Consider the following 20,913-nt stretch of genomic DNA (forward strand, 5'->3'; position numbering starts at 1 on the left):
CCCGTCACTGTGTTGACTCAGAATGCGCTCAGTACATTTTGTGGTATCAGAGTCCATGTCAATAGCTAGGTCTCATCTAGCTATTGCACCACCAGTAGGTGTTTCTGACACAAACATCTTGTTGTGGGGCGTTTCTGAGGCACAATGGATCATGGCCTGTGGAGGCCACGGCTGACAAGGCTAAAGACCTAAGGACCTGGTGTTCCAGCCACAACTAGAGCTGCTTCTACCTCTGTAGGGGACAGTAGAGAAGGGGCACTGAAGGGGGCATATTTAAGTGTGGGATGGGACAAGGAGGGAGGGGTGGACTCCATTCCCTATGATGACTTGGCAGCTGTCCCGAGCTTGGCTGTCCTTTCCCTGGCTGGCCCTGAGCTATTGTTCCTGTCCCAGATCAGCTTACACATGGACCCTGGCTCCCCTGTGTTTCAACAGCCCTCTTTCTACTGAATCATAAATTCCTGGCACCTGGTCTTCCACTGAGCACGTGGGTCCCTGGGTCCCCCAGTAAGGTGTGTAGAGGCTTTGTGTGGTACAGGCCCCACGAGCAGAGTTCTCTCTCATCCTGAGCATGAGTTGGTGTACTGAGCATGGACTTCAGAGTTATACAGACCCGGGACTGGCCCAGGGTAAGACCCTGAGCAAGTTCCCGAATCCCTCTGAGCCTCAGTTTCTCAGTAAGTAAAATGAGGATAACAATACCTACCTCGGAGTATTGACTTGAGCATTACAGATGATAAAGGGTAAATACCAGGCACATGGGAGTTGCTCAGTAGAGGGCTTATTGTTATCAAGTATTTTCAAATCCTACTGGGCCAGACTCTGAGGGGCAGAGGGACGTGCAGATGTGCTCAGGCTACCTTCCTACCACCACACTCTAGCCACACTGAGCCCTCCTTTCATATTATGGATTGCATAACTTCTGGCCTCCACGTCTTTTCTCTTGCTTGGCATCCTGCTTCTTCCCTTCATCACCTGGAGAACTCGTCCTTTGCTGTGTAGCACTTGGAACATCCCTGGGCTCACAGTGTAATCTAGTTGGGTGTTGCTTGGTACCAAGTTCATCTCCAGACCTGGCAGAGTGTCTGGAACACAGTAAGTGGTCCCACCCTTGAGGTCCCAGCCATATTGGTCTCAGTGTCAACGGCTGCCTTCATCAAGGCTTTGGACATGTTGGATGCAACATTAACCTCTCTTCTAAACCCACTGTGCCTCGCATCCCTTTCATTCCTGGTCACAGCCCCAAAAGTAAGGCTCTCTGGCAAGATGAACACTCCTACACTCTCCTGCATCCTTCTTTGTTTATTCTCTCTACACAACACCCCAAAGTTCTCTTCCCTCCCAATTTTCCCATTGCCCCATGGATCAGACGCCTCTGCATCTTCAGCCTTGCCTAGAACTCTCTCCACTTCCTGGCCTTTGTGGGAACTTGGCCTTCGTGCAGGATGCCTGCTCCCCGGTTTCTCCTGCAGCCCTCCTTCACAGAGGCAGACGATTTGCAGCCCGGTTGCTGTTTCCAGACCACTGACTCCTGGAGGCTGGCTCCACCTGGCCATGCTCCCTCACTGATCCTCATTGTTGACCTCCACATTCACTACAGACTTCAGCATCTGGCTCTTAGTTGACCATCTATCTCTTCTCCTCGGAGACTGCCTTCCTGCCTGTGGCATCATGTATGTGGAAAACCCATCCAAACACCTTCAACTCCTTGACCTCCTCAATTTCAGCATCCTTTTCCTCTGTCTCATTTCAGCCACAGTGCCCATCCTTCTGATCTCTCATTCTCTGTCTCATATTCATGGCTCCTGCTTCCATCATTCCCATCCAGTGCATTACTTCAACAACGCTTTTGCAATTCCCTGGACCCTTTGTCCTCTTGTCTTTCTCTTTCATTTTCCTCACAAAAAGCTGGCTTCTGGGCTTCCCTGGCGCAGTGGTTGAGAATCTGCCTACTAATGCAGGGGACATGTGTTCGTGCCCTGGCCTGGGAAGATCCCACACGCCACGGAGCAACTAAGCCTGTGCGCCACAACCACTGAAGCCCACGCGCCTAGAGCCTGTGCTCCGCTATAAGAGAAGCCACTGCAAAGAGAAGCCCGTGCACTGCAACGAAGAGTAGCCCCTGCTCGCCGCAACTAGAGAAAGCCCGCACACAGCAAAGAAGACCCGATGCAGCCAAAGATAAAAATACATAAAATAAATAAATTTATATATATATATAAAAAGCTGGCTTCTGCTTTTTCAACTTCACCTTATGGAACCCTGTTAGAGAAGACTGTGCTATTATTTATGCCACTGTATATTCAGACCTCCAGCTTCTAGTGGGCCCTTGACTAGTCTGTTAATTAAGACTTCTATGAGTTCCTACTCAGTTCTCTCTCCTGCTCCCCCAAAGCAGCTACACCAAAGGTCCATTCAAGCCCCTTCCTTCCTTCATTTCTCCTCACTTCCCTCTATCTGGCTTCTACCTCCATGGAGCCACTGCATCTGCCTCTATTGGGCTAACCAGGAGCCTCTTGTGTACAAAACCAGCGATACTCTTAAGCCTTTATTTCCTTTATCTCTCCATCAATTTAATCTCTTGCTTTTTATTTTTAAAATTTTACAATGAAATATTTCAAACATACATACAGGTACATGTGACAGAGTTATCAACATCCATGCACCCCTTTCCAAGATTCAACGAATATTAATGTTCATGTCTTAGAATCTTTTTTTAAAGGAATAGAATCTGACAGATATAGTGAAAGTCCCTCCCCATTTCCTTTCTCTCCCCAAAGTCTATCACTAGCCTGAAGTTGGTGAATCTCCTTTCCATCCATGGTTTATTCTTTTATATGTATTTATGTAGCCAAAATGATATGCAGTATTGTTTCACATGCTATAAAATTTTAAGTGATTAATATACAATTGTTTGTATTCTCCTGCACATTGCTTTTTTCTACTTTACATTGTTTGGGAGACATATCCATGTTAATACATATATATCAAACATGTTTATTTTTACCAGCTAATGTTAATACTCCATTCTGTGAATTTACCACCATTTATTTGTCCATCTATTTATGACATTTAGGTTGTTTCCCTTTCTTTTTCTTTCCTTCCTTGCTTCCTTTCTTTCTTTCTTTTTCTTTTTTTGCTATTACAAATAATGTTTGGATTTCCCTTGAGGTATGTACTTGTGATGGTAAAGATTCTCCGCTTCCTGGGGTGTACAGAGTTCTTTATATATCAAGTTTGTTGACTATTATTCACATCTTTTCTCTGTGATTCTATCAGTTTTGAGAAGATGGCACTAAAATCACCTATCAAATTTGTCACGTTCTCTTTGAGACTCAGCAGTTTTTTGTTTATGTCTTTTGAGACTATACGGTTAGGTTTTTTTTTTTTTAATAAATCTATTTATTTATTTTTGGCTGCGTTGGGTCTTTGTTGCTGCACATGGGCTTTCTCTAGTTGAGGAGAGTGGGGGCTGCTCTTCGTTGTGGTGCGCGGGCTCCTCTTGTTGCAGAGCACAGGCTCTAGGTCCGCGGACTTCAGTAGTTGTGGCTCGTGGGCTCTAGAGCGCAGGTTCAGTAGTTGTGGTGCATGGGCTTAGTTGCTGTGCAGTATGTGGGATCTTCCCGGACCAGGGCTCAAACCCATGTCCCCTGCATTGGCAGGCAGATTCTTAACCACTGCGCCACCTGAGAAGTCCCTACTGTTAGGTTTTATCTTTTCCTGGTGAATTTTCTTTCTATTAATCCTTTTTGCCCCAAAGCTTATGTGTTCTGATATTATATTGTCATACCTGTTTTCTTTTGATTTATTTTTGTCTGGTATGTCTTTTTAAAGCCTTCCACTCTCCCCCCCACCCTTTGTTAAAGGTTACTTTCTCTGACATTATGTTACAGGTGTGCCTCTTTAAACAGAAAATGTCTGGAATTTTTGTAAAGTCTGATGTGAAAATAATAATAATAGTAAATTCTTACACAGCACTTACTATGTGCCAAGCATTGCTCTGAGTGCTTTTATTTTATTTTTTTAATATATTAAAGCATTTATTTCCCAAAGAACCTATGAATTATACCATACTATATGCTATAATTATCCCCATTTTACTAATAAGGAAACCGATGCACAGAGAAGTTAAATAACTTGCCCAAGGTCAAAGAGCTAATCCATGTCAGCATTTTAACCCAGGTGGTCTAGCTCCAGATTTGATGCTCCATGGGCTGGTGTAATCTGTTTCCTTTTACTGTGATTGTTGATTTGTCTCTATCATATTATTTTATATTTTCTATTTACCATGGTATTTCTTTACTTCTTTTATCTTCCTGCTTGTACTTCTATTTGTTTTATTGTATTCCTTTAAAAATAATTTTATGTACTTTTAAATTCTGCTTTTATTTCATCAAAGTACACAGTTTTAAAAGTCCAACAAGTCTACAAGTTAGTATAAAAAAACAGAAGTCCCTCAAGCTCATCCCCGTTTTTCACTCTGCGAAAACAACTTTTGGCTCTTAGAAAATCTTATTACTCTGATGTTTCAATTTTAGCTTTACCTTATCTTCAGGCTTATGACTATCCACTAATGGTCAATGAAAATTGGGTGCTCTTCCACATATACACAACTTGTACACATCACACACACACACACACACACACGCACAGACACACAGACACACACATACACATTTCCTGCCTTCCTGAAACAAAGCAGGACCCTGTGGGGCTCTCCTGGCTTCAAATCCTTTCCGTGTCCCCTGTTTCTTGTTTGAAGGAAAAAGGCTTCAGCCTCCTAGACCTTCCCTAGAGTTCCAAAGGTTAGACTTAAAAGTTACTAATTAGGGAGGGAAGGTATTGCTGAAACAAAGGAGGAGCAGACAAGAAACTGTGGTGCAGTGATAAAGCAGTGTCCTGGTTGTCCTCAAGGAATATACATATACATACATATCTTTCAGTTCTTCTGCAGAAATGGGGTTCCCACCCAGGTGGAGGATGGTAACTTCAGGCTGAGCACAAGATTCCTGGAACACAGCCTTGTTACCCCACAACCAACCAATCAGAAGAAAGTCATACACCCTGCATCCCTCACCCCAAATCTTGCCTTTAAAAACTTGTAGCCTCAGACCATTGGGGATTTCAAGGTTTCTGAGCATGACCTACACATTCTCCTTGCTTGGCCCTTGCAATAAACTTTCCTCTGCTCCAAACTCCAATGTTTCTGTTTGTTTGGACTCCCTGTATGTCAGGCACATGAACTTGCGTTCCATAACATCTTCTCTTTCTCTTTGTGAAACAGGAGGGAAGGAGGCAGGGCACAACCTCTGAGAGAATGACATAACCCAAGGACATGACATAAAGTGATTAGAACCAAATGGGTCCAAGATGGTGGACAAGTCGACTTCCACTAGACCTTGAGCCTCAGTATAGGCTCACATCAGCAAGCTAAATGACATGCCCACAGGTGCCATGACAGTTCCAAGACCGACCATAAGGATCAAAAATTGGGCGGTGGTCCAATTCCTGGAAATCCCAGCCCCTTCCTAAAATAGCTGGAATACTCCTCCCGCTCATTAGCCTATGAAATTAACCCCTTCTATAAAAACTGACAACCCCAGACCCTGGTGTCTTTCTCACCTTCTGAGATGGCCCTCACTCTGTCTGTGGAGTGTGTTTCTCTCTAAATAAATCCACTTGTTACCTATCGCTTTTTCTCTCGCTGAATTCTTTCTGCGATGAGACATCAAGAACCTGAGTTTCATTAAATCCTGAAACCAGGTGTGTGATCTCAGTTGGAAGACTGCGGGTTTTGGCTGGGTTTGAGTCCCAGCATGGGGGTTCAAGTCCCAATCTGAGGGACACGGTTTCATTTGTGGTCATGAAAAGTCACGATGAAGTGCTTTTGTGTGGGTCTATTTGCAGCCACTTCCTTAGGCATGAGAGTACTTGAGGGGCCCCTTCAATCTGGAAATTCATTTCCTGAATAATTTCTTTGATGGTTTCCCTTATTCTGTCTCTTGCTGGAACTCTTACTGTCTGAATGTTAGACCTCCTGGATTGTTCCTCTCACCTTCTAACTTTTCCCTTCTCTTTACCAACCTTCTTTATATTGTAACACTTCTATTGAGTTTTGGTTTGTTTATTTTGATTGGTTTCATTTCTGTTATATTTTTTAATTTCCAAGAGCTTTTTTTTCTGGTCATCCATATTGACATTTAAAGAAAAATCCTATTGTTGTTTTATGGTTAAAATATCTTCTTCTTCTTCTTCTTTTTTTCCTTTTAACCACACTGCATGGCATGTGGAACTTCTCCAACCAGGGATGGAACCCATACTCCCTGTACTGGAAGCACAGAGTCTTAACCACTGGACCACCAGGGAAGTCCTAAAATACCTTTTCTTACATCTCTCTGCACTTTTCTTTTTTTCTTTTCTTCTCCCTGCAAAGACTCTTTCTCTACATTGCTGCTTTCTACTTTTTATTTTGGCCCACATTTTTCATATGAGAGACTCCTTAGATATGCCATGATTCTTTTTTTCTTTTTTTTGAAATTTTGAATTTTATTTTATTTCTTTTTTTATACAGCAGGTTCTTGTTAGTTATCCATCTTATTCATATTAGTGTATATATGTCAATCCCAATCTCCCAATTCATCATACCACCACCCCTCCCCTGCCACTTTCCCCCCTTGGTTATGCTATGGTTCTTGATTGTCTGCTTATGTTTATAAGGGGGAAACCCTTAGGGAGCTGACACACGTACTATAAAGCTCTGAAGTAAACAGTGTGGTAGTGGCCTATGAAGAGACAAACCGATAGAACAGAATGATGAGTCCAGAAATAGGCCAAAGAACAAATGGAAATCTAGTATGTGAGAAACGACTGAATAGCTATTTGGGAAAAGATAAAGTTGGATTCATTCCTCATGCCATAAACTCCCAATGCACGAGAGATCTAAATGAAAAGATGAAACCATACATGTACTTAAGAAAAAATAGGTGAATTACTTTATACAGAAATAAAAATATTTTGCAGGGCAAAAGATCAAATCACTCTAAGTAAAGTCAAAAGACAAGCGATAGACTAAAAGAAACTATGTTATGTGTATTGTAGGTTAAAGCAAATTAATACATAAGAGAAAAGGAATAAAAAAATTAAAAAAAGAAAAATTCTGCAGTTTAAAATTTGAATCAGAAATATCTATATGAAATCATGGTTTTTTCCCATATATTTCATACCTTTAGTTGACTGCAAGGGCCTACAAGCAAAGACAACCCAACAGCAATGCTAAGCACTGGAACCTGGTTTGGTAACACCATTCTCCACTAAAACAAACCAGGGCCCCTTGGAGATGCAGGTCTGGGGCAAACAAAGTACAAGGTGAGCTTGGGAAATCTAGTTGTATCAGAAATCAAGGAAGCACTCAAAGTGTCAACTTGATGCCTAAGAAATGCCCAGATAGCTAGTAAATATTATTTCTGGATGTGTCTGTGAGGGTGTCTCTGGAAGAGATTACCAGTGGATTGAGTAAAGAAGATTGCCCTCCCCAATGTGGGTGGGCATCATCCAATCATCTGAGGGCATGAATAAAACAAAAAGGCAGAGGAAGGGCAAATTTGGTCTCTCTACTTGAGCTGCAACGTTCATCTTCTCCAGCTCTTGTATGTTGGAGCTCTTATTCTCAGGCCTTTGGACTCTGACTGAGAGTTAACAGTATCAGCCCCCAATACTTGAGCTTTTGGGTTTGTACTGAGACTTACACCATTGACTCCCCTGGTTTTCAGGCCTTTGAACTAGAACCAGCTTTCCTGGGCTTCCAGCTTGCAGGTGGCAGGTTGTGGGACTTCTCAGTCTCCATAATTGTGTGAGTCTCCTTCATAATAAATCTCTTTATATATCTATATATATATCCTATTGGTCCTGTTTCTCTAAAGAACCCTGACTCATAAGTGGGAGGTGTTAAAAGAGCATAGGAGGGACTTCCCTAGTGGCCCAGTGGTTATGAATCCGCCTGCCAATGCAGGGGACACAAGTTCGAGCCCTGGTCCAGGAAGACCCCCACATGCCACGGAGCAACTAAGCCCATGTGCCACAACTACTGAGCCTGTGCTCTAGAGTCCGCGTGTCACAACTTCTGAGCCCTCGTGCCACAACTCGTGGAGCCCACGCGTAGAGCCCGTGCTCTGCAACAAGAGAAGCCACCACAAGGAGAAACCCATGCACCACAATGAAGAGTTGCCCCTGCTCGCCGCAACTAGAGAAAAGCCCACACACAGCAATGAAAACCCAATGCAGCCAAAAAAATAAAATAAAATTTAAAATCTTTTTAAAAAAAACAAAACACAGGAGCACCTTGAAGGGGCTCCACACTGGCCAAATTAGGAAGAGTCTGAGCACCAAACATGGCTATATTGCATTGTAATAACTGTGTATTATCATAAAAATTGAAAAAGAGAAATTCCCCGAGTCCATGGTGACAGCCAAAAGAAAAATATAAAATGTAATTTGCCACCATTGAGGAGAATATTTTACCACCTCCTTCTTCTGTAAATTGGTCAAAGGAAAGAATTAAGCATTTACCCTGCTGCTGCTTCAGGAAGAACTGTAGTTCATGCCCATTGATAAGGGAGAGCTTTTCTTTACAGAATAATGTCAGCTAAAGCATGTAGAAGGAATAATAGAATTAGAAAATCCCCAGTGAAATAATAATTTCAGGCAGAGATCTTGAATGTGTGATAAATTCATCAGGTTCCCAAGGACAGAGAGCCAAGGGATCACCTGCTAATTACAAAGGGAACTAGCATGTCTTTACAGCTAAGAGATCTCCTCGTCACTGCCTTGCCAATTGATGAAACTTAGGATCATTAACAGTGGGACAACTGGACACTGCATTTCTCCTGATGTGATGTAATATGAAGTTCCTGCTTCCTCTTTAAAGGAATAGAGCCAGAACATAACTGAGCCTTTAGACTTAGATTTCAGTTTATGGGAAATACAGAAGATAGAGAAACAAGGCTAATGACATTACAAAGAAACAATCAGACAAATTAAGAATATGGCACATTCTACAAGACAACTGGCTTGGTCTTTTCAAATAGCGTCATTTTTAAAAAAGTAGGAACAACTTAGTAAAGACTAAAGAGTACTTTAGTAACAACAAGGGGCAATGCATAAATGTTGACTGGATCTTTTTTTTAAATTTAATTTTTATTTTATATTAGAGTATAGTTGACTTATTACAATGTTGTGTTAGTTTCAGGTGTACAGCAAACAGATTCAGTTATACGTATATCCATTGTTTTTCAGATTCTTTTCCCATATAGGTTATTACAGAATATTGAACACAGTTCCCTGTGCTATACAGTTAGGTCCTCGTTGATTATCTATTGCATATATAGTAGTGTATATATGTTAATCTCAAACACCTAATTTATCCCTCCCCCCACCTCGATTGGATCTTGATTGAGAAAATAATAAAGCACTAATAAAAAACTTGTTAAATGATGAATGGGGAAATTTGAACATGGGCTGTGTATCCAATGATATTACGGAATTCTTACTAATTTTCCTAAGTATGATAAGAGTACTGTGGTTTTGTGGAAGAGGGTCCTTGTTTTTTAGAACATACAAGCTAAAGTTGTTAGAGGAAAAGTGCGTGCTCTCTGCACCTTCAAATGATTAGGCACAAGTATGAAATACATACATATATAGAGAGAAAGCACACGTGGCAAAATATTAACAATTACTGAACCTAGATGGTGAGTATTAGGGTGATCATTGTACTGTTCCTTCAACTTTTCTGTATGTTGGAAAATTTCATAGCAAATTAGAAGAAAAAACGAAGCTGATGTGAAGCCTTGAGTCCATGGGTCACTTTACAATGGACAATCTTGACCACAAAAACCCCCAAAAGTGTTTCTTTAGGCCTATTTTCTTGGCTTAGTCTAATTTCACAGGGAGAATATTCCAGTCTCCTTTCTGGAGGGTAAAGTCAAACAGGCCAACATTTTGGCTGAAAGGAAGGATGGTGTGTGGAAAGCGGAGTCTCATAACTTAATATATAAAATTTTACTTAAATCCTGTATTTCTGAGTACAGGAACCCTGGCCCCAACAATATCTTGTTTTTCCCAGGCCAGAGACCCATTCTTTTACTCCCTCCAGAGACTAAACCTCTGGCTTCCTGCCTGCTTTAGGCGAAGGACAGAAACCCAGCTGAGAGGAATCTGCTTCTCAAACAGACTCTCAACCATTTGCCACATTTTCAGCCCCACTGCCACCCATGTTTCCAGAAGAATCTGTTGCTGCTAACGTCTGAGCTTTCGGGAGTTCAGTAATATCAATCAGGGGGTTTCTTGCCTTTCTCCACTGCTGCTTCAAAATTCATCTTCTCAGGTGTGTTTAGTTACTATTGTTTGACTATCTAGAAGCGTTCCAGCTTCCAAAATTTCTTTTGTCTCCTATTCTCTTTGTGGGTTTATGCATTTTTTAAAGTGCACTTTAATGTCATTTTATTGGCATTTCAGAAAAGAGCAGAGGCTAAGGCACACAGTCAATCCACCGGCCTTTACTAGAAGTCAACCTGATGTTCTTTAGTCTCTTTTTCCCATTTGCTGGTTTGAAAGTTATGTATTCTTTGTATCTTTAATGGGTTACCCTTGAAATTTTAATCCTCCCACTTGACTTAAAGTCTAAAGATAATCAATATTCTTATCTTCTTCCTGACTAATGTAAAGCCTGCCGCATGCTTTCACTTTGACCTCTCCTTTCCCATTCTCCACGTGATTTTGGTCTAGTCAATAATATTTTCGTTCCTCGTTGTTTACAACACCTTCTCTAAAGCAATCCCTTCATCAGTAATATTCATTGAGGCCCCTGCCATGTGACAAGCAGCGTTCTGAGTGTCGGAAATACAGCAGTGACTAAGACAGACTAAACTACATGTAAAAATGTTTCACGTTAGGTTGAACTATATGAAATTGCCAATATTTGACCAATTTTAGTTATATAAAACTAATCTCATATGGGTTAAATATATGTATGTATATATATATATATATATATATATATATATATATATATACACACACACACACATTTACATAAATACATGTGAAATCACCAATGCTTTTTTTTTTTTTTGGCTGCGTTGGGTCCTTTTTGCTGCATATGGGCTTTCTCTAGCTGCAGTGAGCAGGGGATACTCTTCTTTGTGGTGCGCAGGCTTCTCATTGTGGTGGCTTCTCTTGTTGTGGAGCACAAGCTCTAGGTGTGTGGGCTCAGTAGTTGTGGTGCACGGGCCCAGCTGCTCTGCCACATGTGGGATCTTCCCGGACCAGGGATCGAACCTGTGTCCCCCACACTGGCAGGAGGATTCTCAACCACTGCGCCCCCAGGGAAGTCCCTGCTGTTTTAATTTACCTAAACATTTACTAATTTCATTGTTTGTTGCTTCCATGTTATTTGTATCCCACTCCTCTCTGGGTTTGTTTCCATTTCAGATCCTTTGTAGTCTTTCAATGAGGATCTGTAAGTGATAAACTCTCTCAGTCCTTCTCTGAAATTAACTTGTTACTCTTGAATAATAGTTTACCTGAGTATGATTCTTGGTTGGCCATTAATTTACCTTCAGTCTTTTGAAGATAAATTGCTGATAGGCCAGCTGTCAGTTTAATAATTTTTATTTGTAGATCATTAGTCTTTTCTCTTTGGTTGACTTTAAGATACTCTGTCTTCAATGTTCTGCAGATTCACTATAATGTGTCTTGATTTGCATTTGTTTTAATTTTAATCCTACTCAAGACTCAGGATGCTTCCTATAACTGACGATTCATGTCACAGCTTTATTCAATTTTCAAAATTTCTCAGCCATCATCTTTTGAATAGTGCCTGAAGTGTCTCTATTCTCTTTGCAGAAATCCTGGTAGGAATATATTGGACTTTCCTATTCTGTTCGTGTCTGTTAACTTCCATCTCATATTTTCTTTCTCTTTATTTCTATGATTCTTTCTGGGTGATTTTCTCAGATCAACCTTCCAGTTTACTAATTCTCTTTCCAATTGTAGCTGAGTTTTTTTTTTTAATTTAATGACAATATATTTCACTTCTAGATGTCCCATTTAATTCTTTTTCTTTTTGACAAATAATGCAAATAGATTGTCGTTCAAGACAAACAAAAAAACGATCCCACGGGTCAGTGCTTAACCTGTCTGGCTATTTTAATGCTGTGTAAAGCATAAATACCTTTCCTTTTGAATTGTATTTGAGATGTAACTTGTTTTTTTAAGAAATGGACTTCCATTAAGACTTGGTCATAGAAATATAAGCAATGTAGAATGGATCCATAAAGAGCAGTTATTATATTATGATTATATTCTATGTCCCTGGTGTGTTCTGAAAGGGAATCCAGGAACTGATGCCACACTGAGCGGAGACTGCTGCATCACAGCTTACACTTGAGATCTTGGCAGAGTACACTGAAGGAGGGCAACCTGCAGCACAGTTTATACACTACATACAACGAGGAGTCACTATTGTTCCTCTGAAGAACAGGTCACAAGAGAAAGACTGTCTAGGAGGTCTTCCCACTCGGTTCACACTGAGTTTTTATTTGAGATCCGTATGCTTGTTTAATACATGTGTTTACAGTAAAACTGCTGCTACAGAGCATTAAAGAGCAAGGTACCTTCTAATCTTTATAAATATACATTTTAAAATTCTTTTTACTCTACAGTCAGATTATGTTGGCAATTCTCGGATCAAAAAACAACAACAAAAACAAAAAACAGATGGTTAACTCTCTTCTAAAAATTCAGCTGTCTGTGAATACCGTGATTCTACACAACAGGGAGACAGTGAAGACAGGGAAGCTTAAACAAGTTCTGTGGAAATAATCAGGTTCAAGACACTTCAGAGGTGACCCTTCTTATTGCATTGTATCTGGAGGTACAAAATATCAGGTTGTTCCACTGTTTAGTGATGTTAAGTTTGATCACTTGGTTAAAATCAACCACCAGATTTCTCCATTGCAAAAGTAAAGTTTAGTGATTTATAAGTAATTTGTGGGGAGACAGTTTGAAGGCATGCGAGCATCCCTTTCCTCAATAATTTTTCATTTAATGGTTTTAGCATTCATTGATGAACCTTGCCTGAATCAAATATTCCCTGAGGGTTGAAAAATAGTGATTTTTAAAAATTACATCATTCCATTTACATGTATTAGCTGATTTCTTCTGTAAGTAAGAGCTTTCAGGGGACTGGTTTTTGAATCCAAAGACTTGAACAAAAATGTTTAACCTGAATCTAATGGTGAGGAAACGACTAGTCCAATTCAGATCACTTTTCAAGACATCTTATCTGGACTCTTCAAAAAAAGTCAATGTCAAGGGTTGGGGAATACTGTTCTAAATGTAAAGAGACAACAGAGGCATAACAACCCCATGAAATGTGTTGGATCCTGAATTTAAAAAGGAAAAAAGAGAGAGAAAACAGCTATTAAGGGCAATTTGGGAGAATTGGGAAAATTTGAATATATGGTATATATTAGATGATAGTAAAGAATTATGTTAATATTCATAGGTGTGATAGTGGTATTCTATTTATGTTAAAGTGTCCTTAGTCTTAGGAGATGTATGTTGAAATATTTAGGGTGAAGTGTCACTCTGCCTACAATGATTTAAAATGATTCCACACACAAAGCACTTAACATATACACATATACAAATACCTCCAACCAACACAAACATTTTAAAAACTAAAACTGTATCATCAAATAGGGAAGAATGAGTGTGTGTTGCATCTACCTACTGTATTAATCTAAGTCCAGTCAGAAGAACAGAAGCCACTCTATATTTTTCAAGTGTGAAAGGCTGTAATGTAGAAAATACAGTTTTGTAAACTGTTGGAAGAGCTTGAGGAGTGACCATCTCAGCTTGCACTTGAAGGAGTGAGTCTCAAAAGTTCACTTGTAAGTGGCTACAAATGGGAAGCTCACCTAATTATCTTAGTTTGCAAAACCAATGAGTGTGATTCTTAAGAAAATCACCCAGAAGCTGCTTTAAACCCCAAGTCTGGCTATGCATCTGCCTGCAACAACCAATGAAGAATAATGGTCTCTCCTCTTCCATCTCACCCTGGTGACTCTAACCTAGGCCCATAGAGAGAAGGGGATTCTGGGAAATATGGTTCCAGGTGTCTCCTCTGCATCCCAGAAAAGACAATAGAAGGAGGGGTGATGATGATGATTCACAGAAAATCCAGTGCAGCTATATTTTATAGCATAGGCTCAGCAGAAAACCATTAGGATACCAGAAATGCTATTTAAAAATATTGTGGTAAAATATGCATAACATAAAATTATCATTTTTAAGTGCACAGTTCAGTGGCATTAAATACTTTCACATTGTTATACAGCCATCACCTCTATCCATCTCTAGACCTTTTTCTTCTTCCCAGACAGATACTCTGTATTATTAAACAATTTATCTCTTCATCCTTCCCTCCCCCAGCCCCTGGTAACCTCTAATCTACTTTCTGTCTCTGAATTTGGCTATTCTAGGTACCACATGTAAGTGGAATCATACAAGATTTGTCCTTTTGTGTCTGGCTTATTTCACTTAGCATAATGTCATCAAGATTCATCCAGTTTTGTAGTATGTATCAGAATTCATTCCTTTTTAAGACTAAAAAGTATTCTATTGTATATATGTGTATACCATCTTTTGTTTATCCATTCATCTGTCGATGGACACAAGTTATGCAATCATCTACATACTTGCCCAGGAACCCGGGAAGCATCTAGTTTCCTTCCTCTCCTTCACCTCCTTCATCCAACCAGTCAGCAGGTACTATTAGTTCACCACTTCAGTATCCTTCAAATATATCCTCTCCTACCAATCCTCATTGTTATGCCTTAGTTCAGAGTCTTCATCATCTCTCAGGTTACTCAAACAGCCTCTGAGCAGTCTTCTCACCTTCTGTCTTGCTGCCCTCCAGAGTGATCTTTCCATCATATACCCTTCAGTGACTGCTTGCACACGGCTTTTCATGACCTGATTGTTGTCTCTTTACCCTTTCTGCCCCATCCTATGCTGGCCTTAGCTACCTGGGTTCCAATTCTGGCTGCGCCTCCTACTGTGTAATGATGGACAAGTCATTTAATATGTGCTGTGCCAAACATAATAGGGGGACATGGAGATGAATTAGACAAAGTCCCTGCACTCAGAGAGCTCTCACATATGTCAATGAATCATTGCACTGCAGGATAATAAGTGCGATACTCCAGGAATATACAAAATGTTCTATGGTTAATATGGAATCGTCTGTCTCCAGAGAAGTGTGAGGGCAGAAGAGGGCATTTAGAGTGATACTGGAGCTGTGCAGTGGAGCCTACTCATGTCCTCCCAAATCCATTCTTCTCTTTTTCCTGAGTAATATAGCTCTTTCCCAGCTGGGAATACAGCCATCCAGAATAAAGACTACATTTCCCATTCTCCTTTTCAGCTAAGTGTAGCCATGTGACTATGTTATGACCAAAGGGATGTCTGTAAAAGTGGTAAGAACCGTTTCTGGGATGTGTCTTTAAAGGAAGGGTACATGTCCTTCTTTCTGCTGGCTGGGAGATAGACTTGATGGCTGGAGCTGAAGCAGCTGAAACTTGGACATGAGCCTTTTGCTGAGGATGATAGTACAACAAGACAGAAGGAGCCTTGATTGGCCTATGTTTACATAAGAGAGATACAGAATTCCATTTCGCTTAAGCTATTCTCTTTCTCCTTTTTTTTTTCATCATTTGCAGCTAAGCCGAATCTTAACTAATACAAACTAAATCTGAAAATAATGAATATAAGTTCACCAAGGAATATTTCAAACAGGGAACGGCAGGTACAAAGGCTTAGGGTCCTGAAAGAGGCGGTATGCTCAGGGAATGCCAGGGGTTTGTGCGGCAGGAGATGAGGCCAGAAGTGGGTTGGGACAGCCACAGCAGAGCACGGACTGAATAGGGAGGACCATGGCAGGGAGACCTGCTGGGGGCTACAAATGTGATCAAGGTGAGAGACAGTGGTGTGGTAAAGTGACCAGTGGTGGAAATGGAGGGGAGGAGATCGATTCAAGATACATTTAGAAGCAAAAACCAGGAGTTTATGAATGTGTGTGTTTAAGTATATGGAGTGGGCGTATCATCAGAGGAAGTCTGGGCTTTTTGGCTTCTCCTCCTCAGAGGCCCTGTGGGTGGAGTTCAGCCTTTCCCCATGGGGAGAATCCTCCTCTTCTCCCATTCTTTGGGTCCAATGTCCCTGGCCCAGATGCCTCTCATGATGTCATCTTCACCCCATCAAACTTCCCCAGCTTGTTCCAGGATTATTTCATAAAGTGGAAGGTGGGTGGGTCTTCAACCCTATAAATGCTGGCTCTTCCCAGGCTGCCTGAGTAGCCCGTGGTGGAGGTGTCAAGGGCTGCTCAGGTTCAGGCAGCTGGACACTGTCCCTGTCTGGCTGGGGCACAGTGCTTCTGGGCAGTTGAGTAAGAGCCGGGCCCTCAGCAGACAAACAGGCTTGTCTCTATTGGTGGGTCAGCCAGTAGGTCCACAGGAAGGTTGGAAGTCAAGGAGTTTGGGGGAACTGGGTGAGGAGTTCAGGCCCACTCCTTGTAAAACTTTCCAGGAAGCACTTTTCTACTGGGGCAGCATCCAGATGCTAGGGTACTCATTAACCCCCTGGGTACCAGGAAAGGGCAGGAGGTAAGCACTGGGAGGCAGCTGAGGTCATCCTTCTTTGAACCTCCACGTGGTATTTACTCAGAGCAATTGTTGCCAGAGGCCCAGGCCCTGGACTATAAAGCGGAATGTCTGCTCTCTGTGCCCAGAACCGAGCAGGTGAGCAGCCAGGGCAGAGGGATGTGGGTCGGAGTCCTAAGGGAGGGGACTGAGCAGAGAGCTGTGGGTGGGAACTAAGAATTAAGGACCTCCTCTTGGAGCACTTTGGCAGAGTAGCTTCTTCCCCCACCCCCGGGATACCTCAGTTTTCCCAGCCATGAAATGGGGGCAGGAATAGGTGAGCAGGGGAGTGGTGGCAGAAGTGGCTGAGGGAGCTGCTCCTGGGGTCTCCTGGGCAGGGTGGGGTCGGGGGAGAACCTTTACAAAGCAGTTTGAGCTCCACAAACTCCATATGGTGTGATGAGGTGAAAAAGGAGCCCCCCAACCCATCCCAGGAAGACACCCTTTCCCTCCCAGCCACATTCAACTAGGTCAGTCCTCTTAAGCCCTGATAGCTCTGAGCTCTCTACACCCAGGCGAGGGTTAACAGACTTGGGGCAAGTCCCATGGGAGGTGTCCCTTCTTTGCTTCTTCACTCTCACCAGGCCTCCATTCACCTTTCTTCTCAGAGAACATCATGACAAGTGTGGCTGCAGTTCTGACCTGGGCTCTGGCCCTCCTCTCAGGTGGGTCTCCAACCCTGACTTCACTGTGGAGGTGTGGGTGGAGGCTGGACTGAGGGGTCTGTCCACCCTGGGGGAGGAAACCCAGCCCCTGTTCACCCGCTCCCTCTCCACAGTGCTTTCAATCACCCAGGCACGGAAAGGCTTCTGGGACTACTTCAGCCAGAGCAGCACGGACAAAGGCAGGGTGGAGCAGATCCAGCAGCAGAAGCTGGCACGGGAGCCCACGTGAGTGGCCAGGGCAAAGGGTGCGGGCAAAGGGAGAAGACACCCAGAGGGTGGGATGATGCAGTGCCTGATTGCTCAACCTGTGGTCCTCCCTGGGAAGAGAACAGAGCGGTGCTAGCTCTGCCCTCTATCCTGGTCTTCCTGGGCTGTTCAGCAACCCCTGCCGGCAGCCTCCGCCTTTGATCTCTCTTTAGCTGCTGCCTCCATGCCTGCTGAGGCGTGGGACCAGGGAGCAGGGGAGAGGACCCCCCATTGCAGCCTCCAGAACGAAAGGATTATGTGAGAGGCCAGGTGCCTCCGTGCACAAGGAATTGGGAAGTGTTCACCTGGACATGCGTGTCCCATGTGTTTGTACTTCCTGTGGGAGGAGTCATGGTTGGCTTGGGTTAGTACTGGAGACCCGGCTCTGGGGCCACCGCCCTGCATCCTTGGTTTCTCCATAGGATCAGTGAGTGATGTCTTTGGGGCAAAGGAGATGAGGGCGCTAGCAGTCTGATGGCCTGATTGTCTCCTTCCCCAGGAGCCTGAAAGACAGCCTTGAGCCAGACGTCAGCAATATGAACTTCCTGGAAAAGCTGGGCCCTTTGAATGGGCAGGGGAGGGAGCCTCCCGGGCTTCCACACGACCCGGTGGGCATGCGGCAGCAGCTGCAGGAGGAGCTGGAGGAAGTGAGGGAGCGTCTGGAGCCCTACATGGCGGAGGTGCACGAGCGCGTGGGTTGGCACCTGGAGGGGTTGCGGCGGCAGCTGCAGCCCTACACAGTGGAGCTGATGGAGCAGGTGGCCCTGCGCGTGCAGGAGCTGCAGGAGCAGCTGCGCGTGGTCGGAGAGGGCACCAAGGCCCAGCTGCTGGGGGGCGTGGAAGAGGCGCGGAGCCTGCTGCAGGAGCTGCAGGACCGCGTGGCAAACCACACTGGCCGCGTCAAGGCGCTCTTCCACCCGTACGCGGAGCGCCTGGTGACTGGCATCGGGCACCACGTGCAGGAGCTGCACCGCAGCGTGGCGCCGCACGCGGCCGCCAGCCCGGCGCGCCTCAGCCGCTGCGTGCAGGTGCTCTCGCGCAAGCTCACGCTCAAGGCCAAGGCTCTGCACACACGCATCCAGCAGAACCTCGACCAGCTGCGCGAAGAGCTCAGTGTCTTTGCTGGCGCCGGTGCTGACGGTGCGGAGGAAGAGGCCCAGCCGGACCCCCAGGTGCTGTCTCAGGAGGTGCGCCAACGACTCCAGGCTTTCCGCCACGACACCTTCCTGCAGATTGCCGCCTTCACCCACGCCATTGACCAAGAGACCAAGCAGATCCAGCAGCAGCTGGCGCCGCCTCCCCCAGGCCACAGCGCCTTCGCTCCAGAATTCCTACAAGGGGACCGAGGCAAGGTCAGGAGCGAGCTGCAGGCTCGCCTCGACGACCTGTGGGAAGACATCAACTACAGCCTTCGCGACCATAGTCCTGGCCATCTGGGGGAGCCCTGAGAGTCTACTTGTCCACGTCCCAGATTCTTGTCTGGGGAGCCCAAGATCTGAACCTCTAACATAGCTATGTCCTTGACAGTGGCCTGTTGGGCAGAGGGTGGAGGGCCCTGCACAGGATAGCTGAGGTCACCCAAAGGGCTGTTGTCCTAGGCCATCCAGCCACCTGCAATTCCCCCGTCCGGATGCATTACATTCACCAGGCTTTGCAAACCCAGCTTCCCGTGCTCATTTGGGAATCCTCCTGAGTTGCTCCATTCTGGGGTGGCGGGAGAGGGCGGGAAGGAGGCACTGTCATTATGTGCAAGCCTGTTGCCATGGTGCTGGAAGCCCGTGCCTCTTCTTCCCAGGGCCAGGCTCTGATCACTTCTGGCCACCTGGTGGCCACTGCTAGAGCTGGTCCACGGAGAGGAGCTCTTTTCTCCCCAGGTCTGCCATGACAGCTTCTGTTGGGGGAAGAGAAGGGAGAAAGAGCAGAAAATATGATGAAGAGAACATGTGATGGTGTGTGTGTATATATCCCTGCTGGCTGATGCCGGTGCGGACAAATGGTGTGGGTCGTGATGGGAGGGAGCAGAGCCTGGATTTCCTTACATAACACTACATCTAAACAGCTGACTGAGCCCTCCAATCTGTGAGGGCTACTTAAAACTCTCTGGGGAGCCTACTGTGTGCCCTCCCCATCTCTGGCCCCTCCCTCCCGACTCCCAGGCGCAAGTCTAGATTTCTGACACAAATGAAATAGATGCTTATGATGGAAGCTTATTTGCCTGGTGTGACTCTCATTTGGACTACGTCTGAAAGCAGTGGCCTCACCACTATCCCCAAAGCACACCCATCACCCGCCTTCAATCCCTCGCTACTCTTTCTCATTGACCTCTTCCTAATCCAGTTGTATCGGAGGGGTGTTGCTCTGGCTGGGCTGACAGCTGTTTGTCACACCTGTGGTGTGCCTGGGTTAGAGACCCTTCCTCTGCACCTGCATTGTTCACCAGCCTGCTTACCACAGGACGGTGTGCATGAGGTATAGGCCCCTGAGGTGGCCTGTCTTCTTTGTCCCGGCTGTTCCAGATTTTGAATGGCCTCTTTTTTTTTTTTTTTTTTCGGTACGTGGCCCTCTCACTGTTGTGGTCTCTCCCGTTGCGGAGCACAGGCTCCGGACACACAGGTTCAGTGGCCATGGCTCACGGACCCAGCCGCTCCGCGGCATGTGGGATCTTCCCGGACTGGGGCACAAATCCGTGTCCCCTGCATCGGCAGGCGGACTCTCAACCACTGCGCCACCAGGGAAGCCCCTGAATGGCCTCTTTTTTGACTGTCCCTCTTTTTATGACTGACCCTCTTCTTGGACCCTCAAACTCATACCCCCACACCCATTCCCCATGTACATATTCACTTGGGGGCAACCAAACTCCTCATAGCTCCCTGGAAAGTCTGAAATTGGGGGTGGCTGAAGTGAAGGGAAGAGGAGAGAGGAAAGGGTAAACACACCCAGTCCAGTACCCTTAGAACATCCAGGGCAGCTCCCTTTCCTCCCGGCTTAGCCCACCCTGCACAGAGTTCTAACTGCCACACTCCCTCATAGCACAGACCCCATCTGAATCTGGCCTCATCATGCCTGCAGGCTGGATCTCTTCCATGACACCCTAGATTTAGCACCAGAAGTGGGAGAAAGGTGCCCAGGGAGAGGAGGTGCTGGAAAGGAAAGTTTACCCCCCAAAGAGGTGTTTTTGTTGGTGGTGGTTAGGAGATCAGGAGGGGTGAGTCAGCTGGGGTTGGATATGGTGGGGATGAGCCAAT

General features: G+C 44.6%; 1 protein-coding gene across 2 annotated transcripts; it reads left to right on the plus strand.

Moving 5' to 3' along the window:
- The first annotated feature begins 16,850 nt into the window (after nt 1–16,850).
- On the plus strand, nt 16,851–19,326 carry APOA5 (apolipoprotein A5). Of its 2 annotated transcripts, none has more exons than XM_065882553.1 (4): nt 16,851–16,856; nt 17,342–17,422; nt 17,536–17,647; nt 18,168–19,326. In XM_065882553.1, the coding sequence occupies exons 2-4, from the start codon at nt 17,374–17,376 to the stop codon at nt 19,114–19,116; spliced, it is 1,110 nt and encodes a 369-aa protein (XP_065738625.1). In that variant the 5' UTR covers nt 16,851–16,856; nt 17,342–17,373; the 3' UTR covers nt 19,117–19,326. The 2 variants fall into 2 exon arrangements, with proteins under 2 accessions (XP_065738625.1, XP_065738624.1); XM_065882552.1 differs by having other exon boundaries at nt 17,366–17,422.
- Nucleotides 19,327–20,913: the final 1,587 nt, after the last annotated feature.

The sequence above is a fragment of the Phocoena phocoena genome, chromosome 8 (genome assembly GCF_963924675.1).
Source record: "Phocoena phocoena chromosome 8, mPhoPho1.1, whole genome shotgun sequence".
Lineage (NCBI taxonomy): Eukaryota > Metazoa > Chordata > Mammalia > Artiodactyla > Phocoenidae > Phocoena > Phocoena phocoena.